This window comes from Pseudophryne corroboree, chromosome 2 (assembly GCF_028390025.1).
Source record: "Pseudophryne corroboree isolate aPseCor3 chromosome 2, aPseCor3.hap2, whole genome shotgun sequence".
Lineage (NCBI taxonomy): Eukaryota > Metazoa > Chordata > Amphibia > Anura > Myobatrachidae > Pseudophryne > Pseudophryne corroboree.
The window spans coordinates 353,992,949-354,013,435 of record NC_086445.1 but is presented as its reverse complement, the minus strand read 5'-3'; the positions used below and the strand labels follow the sequence as shown (position 1 = coordinate 354,013,435).

At 47.6% G+C, this 20,487-nt stretch overlaps 1 protein-coding gene across 5 annotated transcripts in view; it reads right to left on the bottom strand.

The window, feature by feature from the left end:
* The window catches only part of DCUN1D2 (defective in cullin neddylation 1 domain containing 2), a 127,179-nt gene that overhangs the window by 21,619 nt on the left and 85,073 nt on the right, over positions 1-20,487 (bottom strand). For all 5 annotated transcript variants that reach the window (XM_063953110.1, XM_063953114.1, XM_063953111.1 and 2 more), the window contains one exon: positions 15,785-15,881. In XM_063953110.1, the coding sequence (XP_063809180.1) occupies positions 15,785-15,881 (97 nt within the window). The remainder of the gene's footprint in view (positions 1-15,784; positions 15,882-20,487) is intronic.

Here is a 20,487-nt window from a genome sequence, read left to right as displayed (position 1 = left end):
TCTGGACTTTTATGGAGGCCCACATCCACACCTGCCTGCAGAAAAAGCAGCAAACATCCCAGATGAAATTCCACGGCAGAATAATTTCTGCTCTCACACCAAGAGACGTATTTCTTACAAATACGATGGTAATGCTTAGGCGTTACCCCCTTCCTGGCTTGGATCATAGTCGGAATAACCTTGTTAGGGATCCCTCTCCTGGTTAGAATCAGCCATTCAACTTCCATGCCGTCAAACGTAGCCACGGTAAGGCCTGATATATGAATGGGCCCTGTTGCAGAAGATCCTCGCAAAGAGGTAGAGGCCACGAATCTTCGGGAAGCATTTCCAGGTCAGAGTACCAGGCCCTTCTTGGCCAGTCCGGAGCAATGAGTACTGCTTGAACCTTCCTGACTTGACCATCTTCCCTGAAACTGCACCCCTGAGTGACTGCTCCCCAACCTCTGAGGTTTGCGTCTGTGGTTAACAGAATACAGTTCTGAATTCCGAATCTCCGTCCTGCGACGTGGTGTGAAGACTGTAGCCACCACAGAAGGGAGATCCTGGCCTTTGGCGACAGACGGATCCTCTGGTGCATGTGAAGATGCGATCCAGACCATTTGTCCAACAGATCGAGCTGGAAGGGTCTTGCGTAAAACTTCTATACTGAAGTGCCTCGTAAGAGGCCACCATTTTCCCTAGAAGGCAAATTCACAGATGCACCGACACCCGGGCTGGCTTCAGGACATCGCGAACCATTGACTGGATTTCCAATGCCTTTTCCAACGGAAGGAACACCTTTTGGGACTCCATGTCCAGTATCATTCCCAGGAATGGGAGCCTCAGTGTTGGCTCTAGGTGAGATTTTGGAAGGTTCAGAATCTACCCATTATCCTGGAGGAGTTTGGTTGAGAGAGCAATGCTGTCCAGCAAACTCTCCCTGGACGGCACTTTTATCAAGAGATCGTCCAGGTACGGAATTATGTTCACTCCCTGTTTGCAGAGTAGAAACATCTCTGCCATCACCTTGGTGAACACCCTCGGAGCCGTGGAGAGACCAAATGGCAAGGCCTAGAACTGGTAGTGACAGTCCTGCAGTGCAAACCAGAGATAAGCCTGATGAGGCGGCCAGATCGGAATATATAGGTATGCATCCTTGATATCCAGAGACACTAGGAATTTCCTCTCCTCCAGACCTGAGATCACCGCTCTCAGAGACTCCATCTTGAATTTGAACACTCGACAGTACGGGTTCAAAGACTTGAGGTTAAGAATTGGTCTTACTGAACCGCCCGGCTTCGGCACTACGAACAAGTTGGAATAGTACCCCTTGTTTAGTAGATGAGGTGGAACTAGAACAATGGCCAGAGTCTGTACCAGTTTTTGGATGGCATGCTGTAAAGTTATACTTGCCTCTTGTGAAACTGGCAAGCCTGATTTGAAGAATCTGAGATGGGAGCTTTTGGAACTCCAGTCTGTAGCCCTGGGAAATAAGATCTATGACCCAGGGATCCTGGCACGAATTTGACCAGATCTGACTGAAGAATTGTAGTCGGACTCCCACCTGACAGCCTTCCAGGCATTGCGGTACACAGTCATGCTGAAGTTTTTGAGGAAGCAGAACCTGAGCTCTGTTCCGGAGCACCTGCTGTTGCTGGTTTGCGTGGCTTACCTCTTGCACAGCCGGAGGACGTAGAACCATCTCTGGATTTGCCCTTGAACTTGGCCGTCCAAAAGGACTGTAACTTAGAAGCTGAAAAAGTCTTCTTGGTTGGGGGGGGCTGCGGAAGAAAGATACGTAGACTTACACGCAGTAGCTGTGGAGATCCATTTGTCTAATTCATCTCCAAACAAGGCCTCTCCTGTGAATGGTAGGCCTTCCACGCCTTTCCTGGAGTCCGCGCCAGTGGCCCACTGGCGTAGCCACAAGCCCCTGCGTTCCAACACTGCCATAGCGGTGGTGCGTACGTTAAGCACTCCTATTTCCTTTATGGCTTCCACCATAAAGTTCGCAGAGTACTGTATATGCTGCAGGAGTAAGACAACATCCCCCCTAGATAAGGAATTTAACTCCTCAATTAGGTTACCTGACCATTTAGCAATGGCTTTAGTGATCCACGCACATGCAATAGTGGGTCTTTGGGCCACCCCAGCAGCTGTGTACAATGATTTGTGTGTAGTCTCAATTTTACGATCAGCCGTATCTTTCAGGAGGCTGCACCAGGAACGGGCAATACAATTTTACGTGACAGCCTAGAGACTGATGCGTCCATTATCGGTGTATTTTCCCATTTTTTCCTATCCACCAGAGGAAAAGGAAGCGATGAGAGAAATCTTTTAGAGATCTGAAACTTCTTATCAGGATTAACCCATGGTTCTTCCAACAGGGTATTCAACTACTTTGACGCAGAAAAAGTGATTGAGGACCTCTTTTTTACATTAAAATAAGATTCATCACACTCCTCTGACACCTTATCAGGAATATGCAGAACAGCTCTGATAGCCTCTATAAAAGCCTCTATTCCTTGTGACTGAGCTGCTGTCACAAGGAATAGGGGGCTAAAGCTTTTAACTGTTTGGTTGGGCTGATCAGCTCCAACTACCTACACCCCAGCGTAATCCCTGTGGACCCTGAAGATCAAACTATGTTTTCAAACTATGTTTTACATATTCAAATATAAATAGGCATTGCCATAAAAACTCCCAAAACATGTAGACAAAGTAGCAGAGGCATTTTATCCTATTGCAAATTCTGATATGCAAACCATATAAGATGTGCTAGGGCAGTAAAGTGATACGAATGACCATGAGAGTTCACAACCATTCAAACTTATGGTAACATTGTCAAATGACATTTAAAATTCCAGAAAACTGGGTTCATAGGGAATCAGGTTTGAGAAATAAAAATAGGATTTTGGTACTTACCAGGTAAATCCTTTTCTTTGAATCCATAGGGGGCACTGGAGTACTCTTGGGATATGGACGGCTTCCACAGGAACAAGGCACTGAATATTTAAATTTAGAACTCTCCTCCCCTACATATCCCAGAGTACCTCAGTGTTTTTTACTGAGCCGAACAGGAGCTATAGAGAGGTTGACAATGGAGAATTACATATAACATAACGGACAACAATAAAGTTGACACATAACGTGACTGACAACTATAACCGATAGAACTTGAAACATTGAACCAGTCAGTGAGAATGTGTTACCATAAGATCCACTGAACGTACCACGAACCAGGTAAAACTGCTCTGGGTGGGCGTCCAGTGCCCCCTATGGATTCAAAGAAAAGGATTTACCTGGTAAGTACCAAAATCCTATTTTCTTTTTCATCCACTAGGGGTCACTGGAGTACTCTTGGGACGTACCAAAGCTTCCCCCGTGGGCGGGAAAGCAGGTTGGCACCTGTAACACTAGGTAGCCAAAGCTAGATGCTGATGCCGCAAACGTATCAAACTTGTAAAAGCGCACAAACGTGTGCACTGATGACCATGTAGCTGCACGGCAAAGCTGCGTCGTAGAAGCCCCACGACCAGCTGCCCACGAAGTTTCCACAGAACGTGTGGAATGAGCTGTTACTGATGTAGGCGGCTGTAACCTAGCATGAAGGTAAGCCTGACGTATGGTCAGTTTAATCCATCTGGGTAAGGTCTGCTTAGAAGCTGGCCAACCCATCTTGGCAGCATCATAGATAACAAACAACGTATCCGTCTTACGAACTGTAGACGTTCGGGATACATAAACGCGTAATGTGCGTACCACATCCAAGGTTCCAGAATTTCCTGTCAACACAGGAACTACTATTGGTTGATTGATGTGAAAAGATGACACTACCTTTGGTAAGAAAACGGGATTCGTCCGAAGTTCCGCTCTGTCATCATGAAACACCAAATACGGTGGCTTGCATGGCAAGGCACCCAAATCTGAAACACGCCTTGCCGTAGCTAAGGCTAGTAGAAAAATTGTTTTCCAAGTGAGAAACTTAATATCCACTTGTTGTAAGGGTTCAAAATATGAAGACTGTAAGAAATCTAAAACCAGATTCAAGTCCCCTGGCGCTGTAGGTGGAATGAATGGAGGCTGTACTCTGAGGACACCTTGCAGAAAGGTGTGTACAGACGGCAATAGAGCCAATCGTCTTTGAAAGTAAATTGACAAAGCAGATACCTGCACCTTTAGTGTAGATAAACGCAGTCCTCCATCTAACCCCGTCTGTAGAAATAACAAAAGACGGGATAACTTGAAAGATGATGTCGGAAACTTCCGATCTTCACACCAACCTATATAGGCACGCCAAATTCTGTAATAATGAGCTGCCGTAACTGGTTTCCTAGCACGTAACATGGTTGGTATAACCGATTCTGGAATGCCCTCTCTTCTTAAGAGGGCGGTCTCAACAGCCACCCCGTCAAACGCAGCCGCTCTAAATCGGGGTAAAGGAACGGACCCTGTTGTAATAGGTCCGGACGTAGTGGGAGCGGCCAAGGATAGTCTGCGAGTAGACCGCGGAGATCCGAGAACCAAGCTCTCCAAAGCCAATGAGGCGCCACTAGTATGACTGTGGCGGACTCTCTTTTGATCCGTTTTAGCAACAGAGGGAGCAGGGGAAACGGTGGAAACAGGTACACGAGGCTGTATGGCCACGCGATTGTTAGAGCATCCATAGCCACTGCCTTTGGATCTCGCGTTCTGGACACATACTGGGGCGTTTGGCGATTGTGGCGAGATGCCATCAGGTCCACCTGAGGGTAACCCCACCTCTGGACCAACATGTGAAACACTTCTGGATTTAATGCCCATTCTCCTGGATGAAAATCCCGACGGCTGAGATAATCCGCCTCCCAGTTGTCCACTCCCGGAATGAACACTGCCGACAATATCACTTGGTGATGCTCTGCCCAATTGAGGATTCGAGCAACTTCCCGCATTGCCATGCGGCTTCTTGTTCCTCCTTGTTTGTTGATGTATGCGACCGCCGTCGCATTGTCTGACTGCACCTGGACAGTCTGAGACCGAAGCATGTGCACTGCTTGTCGTAGCACATTGTAAATTGCCCGGAGTTCCAGGACATTTATAGACAGCAATCTTTCGTGATCCGCCCAGAGACCCTGGAGCTGACAATTTTGAACTACAGCTCCCCAACCTCTGAGACTCGCGTCCGTCGTTAGAATTATCCAATTCCAGGTGCCGAACCGTTTCCCTGCGGTTAGATTGTGTACTTTGAGCCACCAGAGTATAGAGATACTCTGGCCCGTGGCGACAACCTCACCCTGTGGTGAATCTGCAGATGCGAGCCCGACCACTGTGCGAGCACATCCAGTTGAAAAGGACGCGAGTGAAATCTACCGAACTGAAGCGCTTCGAAAGCCGCCACCATTGTGCCTAAGAGGCGATTGCACAAATGTACCGAGACTGTGCGTGGCTTGAGCACTAATTGTACCAGATGACAAATGACCTGTAATTTCTGTTCTGGTAGGTAAATTCTTTGATTTACCGTATCGCGAATCATACCTAGGAATTGGAGTCGTTGAGACGGAATCAGATGTGATTTCTTGAAGTTGACAATCCAACCGTGCTGAACTAGTACATCGTACGTTAGCAACGCATGTTGGAGGAGCATCTGTTGAGAGGAAGCTTTGATGAGCAGATCGTCTAAGTACGGAACTATTATCACTCCCAGGGATCTGAGATGAGCTATCATCACAGACATCACTTTGGTGAATACCCGAGGCGCTGACGAGAGGCCAAACGGTAGAGCCTGAAACTGGTAATGGTTCTGCCGTATTGCAAACCGCAAGAACCTCTGATGAGGTGGCCAAATCGGAATGTGTAAGTACGCATCCTTGAGATCCAGCGCAATCATGAATTCCTGTGGCTCTAAACCTGCAATTACTGACCGCAGAGATTCCATCTTGAATCTGTAGTAAGTGACGTACTGATTGAGGCCCTTCAAGTTCAATATTGGCCTGACCGAGCCATCCGGCTTTGGTACCACAAACAGACTGGAATAATAACCCTGACCTTGTTGGTGTACAGGGACCGGAATCAAAACTGCTGACTCCAGCAGAGACTGAATGGCAATTTGCAGAACCGCTCTCTTGTCGTCCGACACAGGCAGTCCTGTCTTGAAAAACCGCAGTGGCGGGAGACAGTCGAACTCTATTTTGTAACCTTTTAACACTAAATTGCGGATCCACCCATCTGTGGACGTCTGGAACCACGCCAAATGGAACGCCTGAAGGCGTGCTCCCACAATTGGAGATCCAAGATCCAAGATGGGTTGGGAGTCCGTCATGCCACTGGCTTGTCGGAGACCTTAGCGTCTTGACGACTGGCGTTGGTTTGTTGGAAACCACGCCCTCAACCTAGTCTACCGGGCGTGGCTGGTCCTCTACCACGGCCTCGAAAGGGCTGAGTCCGAAAAGGATTTGAACCTTGGGCCCGAGTATTTCCGTCTAGGTACCGTTGGAGGCAATGGTAAGAAAACAGACTTTCCCCCCGTGGCCTCAGAAATCCATTTGTCCAATTCAGGACCAAACAACTTCTCGCCACCGTAAGGTAACGCCTCTATACCTCTTTTGACCTCCGCCTCCGCTTGCCAAGAGCGCAGCCAGAGTGCTCGTCGTGCTGTAACTAGCGACGATGAAAGGCGAGAAGTGAGCTGACAGACGTCAGTAGAAGCTGTACATAGATAATCAGCAGCTTCCCAGATTTGATCAGCGAGAAGTATAAGGTGATCGTCACGTAGGGCAGACTTGAGTTCTGTTATCCATACCATTAGCACCTTAGTTACCCAAATGCCAACCAACCCAGGTCTAAGCAACACACCTGCTGCTATATACATGGACTTTAGCATAGCTTCTAATTTACGGTCTGAAGGGTCGTTAAGCGTAGTAGTCATTGGTACTAGTATAGTTAATTTCTTTGTAAGTTTAGACACAGACGAATCCACCAATGGCGGATTCTCCCATGTAGCTGTCACAGACTCTGGAAACTGGTAACTAGACTTAAATCTGCGAGGTATAGAAAACCGTTTATCCGGATTTTTTCGTGTTTCTAGTAACATCTTATTAAGAGATTCCGAAACAGGAAAACACATCGGAGTCCTCTGTCATTTAGCAAAGACGACTTCATCATTTGTCAGAGGCTCCTCAGTTTCTGTAAACTTCAGAGACTGACGCACCGCTCTGATGAGATTATCAATGCCTGGGCTGTCAAAATCTTCACTATCTGAGTGCTGATCTACTTCGCCCTCCTCACCTTCATCTTGTGCACTGAGGTCTGGCATAGAATCGTCAGAATGCAACATAGCAGAAACTGGTAAATCAAAAGACAAATTACATTTATCCCTACTACCCAAAATGGACTTGGACTTTTGGCAAGGCTGAGACCCCTCCGGTAGTTCTAGCGGTCTCACCCTAGACTCAGATCTTGCAGCTTCCCGCTCCTGTCGAGCGGCGGCCAATTCTGATTGCAATCCAGCCATGACATCCGCCAGCATAGCCCATGGCGGGTCCGGGGATGAAACCGGAGCCGAAATTGTATTTGTAGCTGAACCCACAAAACATACTGTACATGTGGTAGATCCATCCGGTAACACACTCTCACAGACTTGGCAGGGAAACTGCTTTTTTTGTTTTTGCTGGTGCCTTACTCATTATGCAGACAGACAACACAATATACAAAGACAGACAACTTGCACAACTCAGTAAAATAGTACTAAGGTGTCTCTCTCTCTCTATATATATATATATATATATATATATATATATCTGGCCAAGTGCAGTGCACGCCAGTACTATATGAAATCTGATCCCAAATTCCCACCCCTGTGCCTCCGGTGGAGTAGAGATGTAGTACAGGAACGTTCTGGAATCACAACAGGAAGAAACAGGAAGCATGGTTAAAATGGCCACCATGCCATGCTTACAGTCCTGATCACAGTGCAGGGTATATTCCTATAACCTGTAACTACTGCAGCAAACCCGTTAATATAGGCTTAACAGCCTATGTCATTAATGCTGTCACCCCCCTTATGCAGCCCTCCGCTAATGTCATGCATCCCCCCCCCCCTTCTGCTCCCTCCCCTGTGGCCGCCCGGGTACCGCTGTCTGAGCGGGAGGCATCCGGCAGTCCGAGATCGGGTGCAGGGAGCGTTGTAGTGGAGAGCGGTCCTGCAGCGGCGGCCGGCTGGTGTGAGCAGCGGACGGTGGGTCTTAGCGGCGGAGGAGCGCGGCGCTGATCGGGGCGGCTGGGGCGGGCGGCCTGTAAGGAGAGGCGGGTGCGGGTGCATGTTACATTTTCCCCACACAGCGGGGCGGCTGCGTGCGCTGACCGCCCCGTCCCCCCAGCATACCTGACTCCAGTAGCGATGGCTGTGACGGGGCTTCTATCTGTAAGCTCCGTCCAGCTGTAGCAGCAGTCAGTGGGCTGCGTGTGGCTGTGAGGGTGCTCTTTGTGAGGACCGACACGCCATGCGCTGCCTCCGTGCAGCGGCACTATCCCGGACCCACGTTTTTACAGAAACTGGGAAGGGATGTGCTGTTTGTAAAAAAAGCAAAAATTAAAAATAAAAATATTCAAAAGAAGTGTGGATAAGCTCCACACCAGCCTTGTTGCTACTATGAGCACAGAAAAAACACTGAGGTACTCTGGGATATGGAGGGGAGGAGAGTTCTAAATTTAAATATTCAGTGCCTTGTTCCTGCGGAAGCCGTCCATATCCCAAGAGTACTCCAGTGACCCCTAGTGGATGAAAAAGAAAGTAGTGATACAACAGGTCAAGAATTCCAGTTTCTGATCCGTGGAATATTTCACCATTACTTATGATCAGGATAGCAACAAACTGGACACAAGTCCCTAACTGTTGTAACCTAGGCGGCGGATATAAAAAAAGTGGCCATACTCCTCTTCACAACTGTATACAAATAATGTTATATTTAATCTGAACACAGTATTTCCTTGCAACATACTGGGATATGTATATAAAAATAGAGACTGACATGCACATTCGGAGAGGGAGGTGCAGGTCTTCCCTGTGCAGGAGAATAAATCCATACATACTCCCTGTGCAGGAGAATCTCCATACATACTCACTTCCTCCCGCCCTCTCCCCGACCTTGCATTGCTTTAAACGGGCACTAAAAACCCACTTGTTCATCACAGTGTACCCATCCACCACATAGCCCATTCACCAGGTGGCTCACCTCACCCACCCGCACACCCCGCCCATCTCAATCTCACTCCAATCCTGCCCTCAAGTCCCCATTGACTTGCTCACGGCCTCATGTCTCCTGTGTCTGCCCTGAGATTTTAAGCTCCCAGGAGCAGGGTCCTTCTAGTACAGCTCTCGCCTACGCTCCAGCCATTTTCTGGAATATCGCTAGGTTGTAGTCGTTCATCTTTTCCAGTGGCTCTTAACCTGGTAACCGGTTTCCACCTTCGGCGCTCACCTTGCTTACCAGTTGTACGGAGATCGGAGGTGCTAATTGTTACTTGTATTCTGTTCTTTGGCTACTGTAATGTTCTGTCTTATGGTTTGCCTTATGTATGGCACTGTGGACAACTTGTGGCGCCATATAAATAAAGAGTAATAATACTCAGAAACCAGCTTAAACCGCTGGCTGCAATGTCTATTACAGGATTTTATGAATGCTAAGAATAAGACATAAGAATTGTTCATAGATCCATTTTAAATGACAAAACTGCAACAAAAAATAGGATTTTAATACCTACCGGTAAATCCTTTTCTCCTAGTCAGTAGAGGATGCTGGAGACTCCAAAAGGACCATGGGGTATAGACAGGATCCGCAGGAGACATGGGCACACTAAGACTTTGAACGGGTGTGAACTGGCTCCTCCCTCTATGCCCCTCCTCCAGACCTCAGTTATAGGAACTGTGCCCAGGGAGACGGACATTGAGGAAAAGGATTTTTGTTAAACTAAGGGTGAGACACATACCAGCTCACACCACAACACACCGTACAACTGGAGTAGCATGAATACCAGATAACAGTATGAACGAAAAACAGCAACAAGCTGAACATAACAGATATACAACCTTCGTGTAACCGAAAACAACCACGAACAATACAACTGCAAGTAACAGTCCGCACTGGGATGGGCGCCCAGCATCCTCTATGGACTAGGAGAAAAGGATTTACCGGTAGGTATTAAAATCCTATTTTCTCTTATGTCCTAGAGGATGCTGGGAACTCCAAAATGACCATGGGGTCTATACCAAAGCTCCAGACCGGGTGGAAGAGTGCGGACGACTCTGCAGCACCGATTAAGCAAACATGAGGTCCTCATCAGCCAGGGTATCAAATTTGTAGAACTTAGCAAAAGTGTTTGAACCCGACCATGAAGCTGCTCGGCAAAGTTCAAGTGCCGAGACCCCTCGGGCAGCCGCCCAAGATGAGCCCACCTTCCTGGTAGAATGGGCCTTCACTGACTTCGGCAACGGAAGTCCAGCCGTAGAATGAGCGTGCTGAATCGTATTACAAATCCAGCATGCAATAGTCTGCTTGGAAGCAGGATTTCCAATCTTGTTGGAAGCATACAGGACAAACAGAGCCTCCGTTTTCCTAACAAGAGCCGTTCTGGCGACATAAATTTTCAAAGCTCTTACGACGTCAAGAGATTTTGGCACCGTCACGGCATCCGTAGCCATAGGCACCACAATAGGTTGATTTATGTGAAACGAAGAAACCACCTTCGGCAGAAATTGCTGCCGAGTCCTCAATTCCGCTCTATCCACATGGAAAATTAAATATGGGCTCTTATGAGACAGAGCCGCCAATTCCAACACCCGTCTAGCAGACGCCAAGGCCAAAAGCATGACCACTTTCCAAGTGAGAAATTTCAACTCAACCTTCCGCAAAGGTTCAAACCAGTGAGGCATAAGAAATTGTAACACCACGTCCAGATCCCACGGTGCCACGGGTGGCACAAACGGAGGATGGATATGCAGCACTCCCTTCACAAAAGTCAGAACCTCAGGAAGGGCGGCCAATTCTTTTTGAAAGAAAATAGACAAAGCCGAAATCTGCACTTTGATGGAACCCAATTTCATGCCTGCATCCACGCCTGCATGCAAAACATGGAGGAAACGACCCAGCTGAAACTCCTCCGTAGGAGCTTTCCTGGCTTCACGCCACTACACATCTTCTCCAAATACGGTGATAATGCTTCGCCGTGACTTCCTTTCTAGCCTTAAGGAGAGTGGGGATGACTTCCCCGGGGATACCCTTTTGAGCTAGGATTTGGCGTTCAACCTCCACGCCGTGAAACGCAGCCGCGGTAAGTCTTGGAATACGCACGGCCCCTGCAGTAACAGGTCCTCTCTGAGAGGAAGCAGCCACGGATCTTCTATGAGCAATTCCCGAAGATCCGGGTACCAGGCCCTCCGTGGCCAATCTGGAACGACGAGTACCTCAACACTTTTGGAATGAGAGGAAGTGGAGGGAACACATACACCGACTGAAACACCCACGGAGTTACCAGGGCGTCCACTGCACTGGCTTGGGGGTCCCTTGACCTGAAACAATACCTCGGAAGCTTCTTGTTGAGGCGATGTCTATTTGAGGGATTCCCCAACGCCTTGTCACTTCTGCAAATACCTCTTGATGAAGCGCCCACTCTCCTGGGTGGAGATCGTGTCTGCTGAGGAAGTCTGCTTCCCAGTTGTCCACGCCCGGAAGGAAGACTGCTGACAGAGCGCTTACGTGCTTTTCTGCCCAGCGGAGAACTCTTGTGGCCTCATCGCCGCTGTGCTCTTTGTTCCGCCCTGGCGGTTTACGTACGCCACCGCTGTTACGTTGTCCGACTGAATCAGGACAGGTAGACCTCGAAGAAGGTTTTCCGCTTGCAGAAGGCAGTTGTAAATGGCTCTTAACTCCAGAACATTTATGTGGAGACAAGTTTCCTGGCTTGACCATTTTCCCTGGAAACTTCTTCCTTGTGTGACTGCTCCCCAGCCTCGGAGACTTGAATCCGTGGTCAGCAGGACCCAATACTGGATCCCTAAGCTGCGTTCCTCTAGAAGGTGAGAACTGTGCAGCCACCACAGGAGAGAAATTCTGGACCTGGAAGATAGACTTATTTTCCGGTGCATGTGTAGATGAGACCCGGACCATTTGTCCAGCAGGTCCCACTGAAACACCCGGGCATGAAACCTGCCAAACGGAATGGCTTCGTACGCCACAACCATCTTCCCTAGCACTCGAGTGCATTGATGAATCGACACTCTTGCCGGTTTCAGAAACTCTTTGACCATGCCTTGGATTTCCAGAGCTTTTTTAGAATCCAACCATGATGTTGCAGAACCGTCAGGGAGAGCTCCACATTTCTTAGCAACTGCTCCTTCGATCTCGCCTTTATCAGGAGATCGTCCAAGTACGGGATAATTGTGACACCCTGCTTGTGTAGGAGTACCATCATTTCCGCCTTGACTTTGGTGAAGACCCTCGGGGGTCGTGGAAAGCCCAAACAGCAACGTCTGAAATTGGTAATGAGAATCCTGCACCGCAAATCTCAGGAAAGCTTGATGTGGAGGATATATCGGGACGTGTAAGTAGGCATCTTTTATGTCGACTGACGTCATAAAATCCCCCCCTTCTAGACTGAAGATCACTGCTCAAAGAGATTCCATCTTGAACTTTAAAGTTTTCAAATACAGACTGAGGGATATTAGGTTCAGAATCGGCCTGACCGAGCCGTACGGCTTTGGCACGACAAAGAGGCTCGAATAGAACCCATCTCCCCGTTGGGACGGGGGTACCCGGGCAATGACACTCTGTTGACACAGCTTTTGTATCGCCGCACTCACTACTTCCCTTTCTGGGATCGAAACTGGCAAGGCTGATTTGAAAAATCGGTGGGGGGGGGGGGGGGGGGGGGGGGGGGGCATCTCCTGAAACTCCAGTTTGTACCCTTGGGACACTATGTCTAAGACCCAAGGATCTAGGCCTGAGTGAAACCAGACCTGACTGAAGAGTAGGAGACGGGCCCCCACTGGCACGGACTCCCGTAGGGGAGCCCCAGCGTCATGCGGTGGACTTGGCAGAGGCCGGGGAGGACTTTTGGTCCTGGGATCCTGACACAGCAGGCGACCTTTTTCCCCTTCCTCTACCTTTTGAAGCAAGGGAGGACGAGCCTCTTCCTTTTTTGTATTTGTTAGGCCGAAAGGACTGCATCTGATAATGGGGTGCCTTTTTCTGTTGTGCGGGAACATAAGGAAGAAAAGATGACTTACCCGCTGTAGCGGTAGACACCAGGTCAGCGAGGCCGTCACCAAACAAGACACTACCTTTATAAGGGAGAGCTTCCATAGCTTTCTTGGAGTCTGCATCAACATTCCATTGATGAATCCACAGCGCTCTCCTGGCCGAGACTGCCATGGCATTAGCCCTTGATCCCAAGAGGCCAATATCCCTCGCCGCATCCTTTAGGTAAGCTGCAGCGTCCCTGATATAACCGAGAGTCAAAAGAATGTTATCCCTATCGAGGGTATCCATGTCCGATGCCAAATTATCAGCCCACTTAGCAATAGCACTACTCACCCATGCCGATGCCATGGCAGGTCTGAGGAGCGCACCTGTAGTGGCATAAATGGCCTTTAATGTCGTTTCCTGCTTACGATCCGCAGGATCCTTGAGGGCAGCAGTGTCGGGAGACGGAAGCGCCACCTTCTTGGACAGCCGGGACAGAGCCTTGTCCACATTGGGAGATGACTCCCACTTTTCCCCGTTGTCAGAGGGGAAAGGATATGCCATAAAAATTCTCTTGGGAATCTGCCACCTTTTATCAGGCGATTCCCAAGCTTTTTCACAAAGAGCGTTCAGTTCATAAGAGGGGGGGAAACGTCACCTCAGGTTTCTTTCCCTTATACAAACAAACCCTTGTATCAGGAACAGCAGGCACTTCAGAAATATGTAAAACATCTTTAATAGCCACAATCATGTACTGAATACTCTTAACCAATTTTGGATGTAAACTAGCCTCACTATAGTCGACACTGCAGTCAGAGTCCGTGTCGGTATCCGTATCAGCTATTTGGGTAAATGAACGCTTTTGTGACCCCGAGGGGCCTGTACCAGGGATAAAGCGTCCTCTATGGATTTTCTCCACGTTTGTGTCTGAGAATCAGATTTATCCAGCCTCTTAGACAATAACGTCACATTTGCATTCAATGTACTCAACATATTCACCCAATCAGCAGTCGGCGGTGCCGACAGAGTCACTCCCAAATCCTTCTCTGCGCCCCCAATAACTTCCTCTGGGGAGGAGCACTCAGCCTCAGACATGTCGACACACTGTACCGACACTGGCAATAGGGGACAGACCCACAGGGAAGCCTGTTGGAGAAACACAGAGGGAGTATACCAGCTCACACCCCAGCGCCCATATACTACTGAAACAATAATATATGATCCCCGCACTGTTTGAATAGCACGAATTGAGTGTGCCCCCCACCCCATTTTGCACCCTGTACTTGCTAAGGAGAGTGGAGGTCCGGGCCAGCGTCTCTGCAATGTCTGTGAAGAGAGAAAATGGCGCTGGTAAACTGTACGGCTAAGCCACGCCCCCTCCCGGCGCGCTGTAGTCCCGCTCGTTTTCAAATAATTATACTGGCGGGGGTCTTATATTTAGTGCCTAGGCACTTATAGTTGCACTTTTGCCAGTGTAACACTTCAGTAACCTGCTGCCCAGGGCGCCCCCCCTGCGCCCATATGAGTGCCGTTGGTGTATGTGTGGGAGCATGGGGCGCAGCGCGACCGCTGCGCTGTACCTCCATTACTGAAGTCTTCTGCCGTCACTGAAGTCTTCTTTCTTCTGTATACTTACCCGGCTTCTTTCTATTGGCTTCCGTGAGGGGGATGACGGCGCGGCTCCGGAAACAAGCAGCTAGGCGCACCAAGTGATCGAACCCTCTGGAGCTAATGGAGTCCAGTAGCCTAAGAAGCAGAGCCTTTAACTCAGAAGAAGTATGTCTGACTTCTCTCCCCTCAGTCCCACGAAGCAGGGAGCCTGTAGCCAGCAGGTCTCCCTGAAAATAAAAAACCTAACTTAAAGTCTTTTCAGAGAAACTCAGGAGAGCTCCCCTAGTGTGTGTCCAGTCTCCCTGGACACAGAATCTAACTGAGGTCTGGAGGAGGGGCATAGAGGGAGGAGCCAGTTCACACCCAAAGTCTTATAGTGTGTCCATGTCTCCTGCGGATCCCGTCTATACCCCATGGTCCTTTTGGAGTCCTCAGCATCCTCTAGGATGTAAGAGAAAGCTGAATATGCAGCGTTACTTTTGTTGCAACTAGGGTGGCCAATCCCGGGATCGGCAGGATCCCAGGATTTAGGTAAAAAATCGTCCGGGATTCAATCCTGGGATTGGAAGCTCCAATCCTGGGGACTGAAGGATCATGCAGCCTTTTGTGTTTTTAAAGCCGGGCAGTGTTGAGCATCCTCAGGATGCTCAGATGCTGCCCAACTCCCCATGCGCAGCGTGACGTGCAGTCACAGATCACGCTGTGCAGTCAGCTGTCCGCCGTCACCTGCCGCTGAGCTCAAAGGATGTGTCCCACCCTCCTGCCCCCGTCGTATGCAGAGTTATGTGTGCGGGGCTGGAGGGGGCGGACACATGGGGAATAGCCAATTCCGGGTGTCCATTTTTTAATCTCGATACCCAGGATTGAAAAAATGGCCTGGGATTGGACACCCTAGTTGCAAACTAAACATTACTTTATTACATTGGCGACCGATAATGTTAGCAAAACAATAATAATGTAAAATAAAAAAAGTTAAATACCTTCTTCGTCATAATTGGACATATCATCTGCAATCATATTTCCAAAATCCAATAAAAGGTTCCATGTATCCTTGGGGATGGACCTCTTATGATGCTCCTAAAATGATAGAACAAAGAATGTATAATCAGTAATTTTTTTTTCACAATGTCAGAGGGAAATTGTGACAATAAGTATTTTCGTGAACAGGAAATAGATCAGATAGAAAATCACTACCAGATAATGCCTTTAAAGAATATTGTCACCACTGTAATTACAAATTATGACTTTGCAAAAACAGAGGATGGCACTGAATAAAAATGAACAAAACAACCACAGAAATTCTGAAATGCATGACACCAATGTCAATAACACTTGGAAAAGTATTTTGTAGGTATCTCAACTAATTGATGCACTCAAGAGTAAGATAGACACTAGTACAGGCCTGGCCAACCTGTGGCTCTCCAGCTGTTGTGAAACTACAAGTCCCAGCATGCCCTTCTAAAATGTTGCTATTAGGAAATGCTAAAACTGTGGCAGAGCATGTTGGGATGCGACCAGGCCTCCACTAGTACAATATATGGTGTTAGAAGACAAGAACATAACATGCATGGTTTCTAAAATGGCAAATAAGACAGGACAACCTAAAGAATGAGTAATGGCATTACTAGATATTAAGGTATATCACAGACAAATAATGCAAGAATTTTCCTGTTTCTGTTAGTAGATCCATCATGCATCCTCACCATTTTGCAAGAGATTACCATTGTAGGAGGAAGGGGTTTTCTCTTTCCTAGCCAGCATAGGGAGAATTATTGGCTTTTGCCTATACTCACCCATAAGGCTGTCATATTTGGGGTCAATTTGTCTTTGAGAGAGTATCTATAATGGATTTGTGTGTACTTATTTTTCTTACATAAATATTTAGCAAGTTTTTCTTTGCATAATATTTATATTCAATTCCATATATTTTATATGTTAAAGAATTTGGGTTCAGTACATTTAAAATGTATCAATACACTTTATAATTAATAACCACTTTTATAATACCTGTATACCAGTTTAACTTATTCCACTAATTATTTAATCACATCCTTAAGATTTAATTTTTGATAGTAACTAAAGATGATGTTAGCACTGGTGTACATATTTTATCGTTTCATTCGTTTTAGGCATAAGCAGAGTGAATGAAAATATAAATACTAAGTATTAGTATTAGTTTGATTTAGGAGATGCTCTGGTTTAACAGATTTAATCAGTTCATTATGTATCTACATTCAATACAGATGTGCGAAGCGAGCCACCTGGCCCAAAGCGTGGCGAGCGTAGCCGCTGCCGGTATACTGAAAGCCGGCGTTCCGCCTAATGGTAAAACATACCAATTCCTCTTGGTATTTACTGCAAGTTTGTACTATCTTTAGAACAGCAATACGAACAGTTTGAGGTAAGAGAAACGTGTGAAGCAAAATTATATTTTGGTTTAATCGGAGGATATACTCCTAAAAGTACCTGGTGGAGTTATACTGAATTTTATATAGACATCATTTAGACATCATTACACCCCTTCGTTATGATCCTATTTAGAGCTAATGAATGCCTTGGCCCTTAGTGATTATAAAATGATTTGCTATATTTAATAACAAAAGAATCACATTTCTTTAATTTGTATCTACTCCTATTATAATTTACATATAAATGTAAATACATTTTTATCTACAGTAATCCATAACTATAAATAATAAGATTTTACTTACCGATAAATCTATTTCTCGGAGTCCGTAGTGGATGCTGGGGTTCCTGAAAGGACCATGGGGAATAGCGGCTCCGCAGGAGACAGGGCACAAAAAGTAAAGCTTTTTCCGATCAGGTGGTGTGCACTGGCTCCTCCCCCTATGACCCTCCTCCAGACTCCAGTTAGGTACTGTGCCCGGACGAGCGTACACAATAAGGGAGGATTTTGAATCCCGGGTAAGACTCATACCAGCCACACCAATCACACCGTACAACTTGTGATCTAAACCCAGTTAACAGTATGATAACAGCGGAGCCTCTGAAAGATGGCTTCCTTCAACAATAACCCGAATTAGTTAACAATAACTATGTACAATTTATGCAGATAATCCGCACTTGGGATGGGCGCCCAGCATCCACTACGGACTCCGAGAAATAGATTTATCGGTAAGTAAAATCTTATTTTCTCTATCGTCCTAGTGGATGCTGGGGTTCCTGAAAGGACCATGGGGATTATACCAAAGCTCCCAAACGGGCGGGAGAGTGCGGATGACTCTGCAGCACCGAATGAGAGAACTCCAGGTCCTCCTTAGCCAGAGTATCAAATTTGTAAAATTTTACAAACGTGTTCTCCCCTGACCACGTAGCTGCTCGGCAAAGTTGTAATGCCGAGACCCCTCGGGCAGCCGCCCAAGATGAGCCCACCTTCCTTGTGGAGTGGGCCTTTACAGATTTAGGCTGTGGCAGGCCTGCCACAGAATGTGCAAGTTGGATTGTGCTACAGATCCAACGAGCAATCGTCTGCTTAGACGCCGGAGCACCCATCTTGTTGGGTGCATACAATATAAACAACGAGTCAGATTTTCTGACTCCAGCTGTCCTTGCAATATATATTTTTAATGCTCTGACAACGTCCAGTAACTTGGAGTCCTCCAAGTCACTTGTAGCCGCAGGCACTACAATAGGCTGGTTCAGATGAAATGCTGACACCACCTTAGGGAGAAAATGCGGACGAGTCCGCAGTTCTGCCCTGTCCGAATGGAAAATCAGATATGGGCTTTTGTAAGATAAAGCTGCCAATTCTGACACTCTCCTGGCAGAAGCCAGGGCTATAAGCATGGTCACTTTCCATGTGAGATATTTCAAATCCACCTTTTTTAGTGGTTCAAACCAATGAGATTTTAGGAAATCCAAAACCACATTGAGATCCCACGGTGCCACTGGAGGCACCACAGGAGGCTGTATATGCAGCACTCCCTTAACAAAGGTCTGGACTTCAGGGACTGAAGCCAATTCTTTTTGAAAGAAAATCGACAGGGCCGAAATTTGAACCTTAATAGATCCCAATTTGAGACCCATTGACAATCCTGATTGCAGGAAATGTAGGAATCGACCCAGTTGAAATTCCTCCGTCGGAGCACTCCGATCTTCGCACCACGCAACATATTTTCGCCAAATTCGGTGATAATGTTGCACGGTTACTTCCTTCCTTGCTTTAATCAAAGTAGGAATGACTTCTTCCGGCATGCCTTTTTCCTTTAGGATCCGGCGTTCAACCGCCATGCCGTCAAACGCAGCCGCGGTAAGTCTTGAAACAGACAGGGACCCTGCTGAAGCAAGTCCCTCCTTAGAGGTAGAGGCCACGGATCTTCCGTGATCATCTCTTGAAGTTCCGGGTACCAAGTCCTTCTTGGCCAATCCGGAACCACTAGTATCGTTCTTACGCCTCTTTGCCGTATAATTCTCAATACTTTTGGTATGAGAGGCAGAGGAGGAAACACATACACCGACTGGTACACCCAAGGCGTTACCAGCGCGTCCACAGCTATTGCCTGCGGATCTCTTGACCTGGCGCAATACCTGTCCAGTTTTTTGTTGAGGCGAGACGCCATCATGTCCACCATTGGTCTTTCCCAACGGGTTACCAGCATGTGGAAGACTTCTGGATGAAGTCCCCACTCTCCCGGGTGAAGATCGTGTCTGCTGAGGAAGTCTGCTTCCCAGTTGTCCACTCCCGGGATGAACACTGCTGACAGTGCTATCACATGATTCTCTGCCCAGCGAAGAATCCTTGCAGCTTCTGCCATTGCACTCCTGCTTCTTGTGCCGCCCTGTCTGTTCACATGGGCGACTGCCGTGATGTTGTCCGACTGGATCAACACCGGTTTTCCCTGAAGCAGAGGTTCTGCCTGGCTTAGAGCATTGTATATTGCTCTTAGTTCCAGAATGTTTATGTGAAGAGACGTTTCCAGGCTCGTCCATACTCCCTGGAAGTTTCTTCCTTGTGTGACTGCTCCCCAGCCTCTCAGGCTGGCGTCCGTGGTCACCAGGATCCAATCCTGTATGCCGAATCTGCGGCCCTCCAATAGATGAGCACTCTGCAACCACCACAGAAGAGACACCCTTGTCCTTGGAGACAGGGTTATCCGCAGGTGCATCTGAAGATGCGACCCTGACCATTTGTTCAACAGATCCCTTTGGAAAATTCTTGCGTGGAATCTGCCGAATGGAATTGCTTCGTAAGAAGCCACCATTTTTCCCAGGACTCTTGTGCATTGATGTACAGACACCTTTCCTGGTTTTAGGAGGTTCCTGACAAGCTCGGATAACTCCTTGGCTTTTTCCTCCGGGAGAAAAACCTTTTTCTGAACCGTGTCCAGAATCATCCCTAGGAACAGCAGACGAGTTGTCGGCATTAACTGGGATTTTGGAATATTCAGAATCCACCCGTGCTGTTTTAGCACTTCCTGAGACAGTGCTAATCCCATCTCTAGCTGTTCTCTGGACCTCGCCCTTATTAGGAGATCGTCCAAGTATGGGATAATTAATACGCCTTTTCTTCGAAGAAGAATCATCATCTCGGCCATTACCTTTGTAAAGATCCGAGGTGCCGTGGACAATCCGAACGGCAGCGTCTGAAACTGATAGTGACAGTTTTGTACAACGAACCTGAGGTACCCCTGGTGTGAGGGGTAAATTGGAACGTGGAGATACG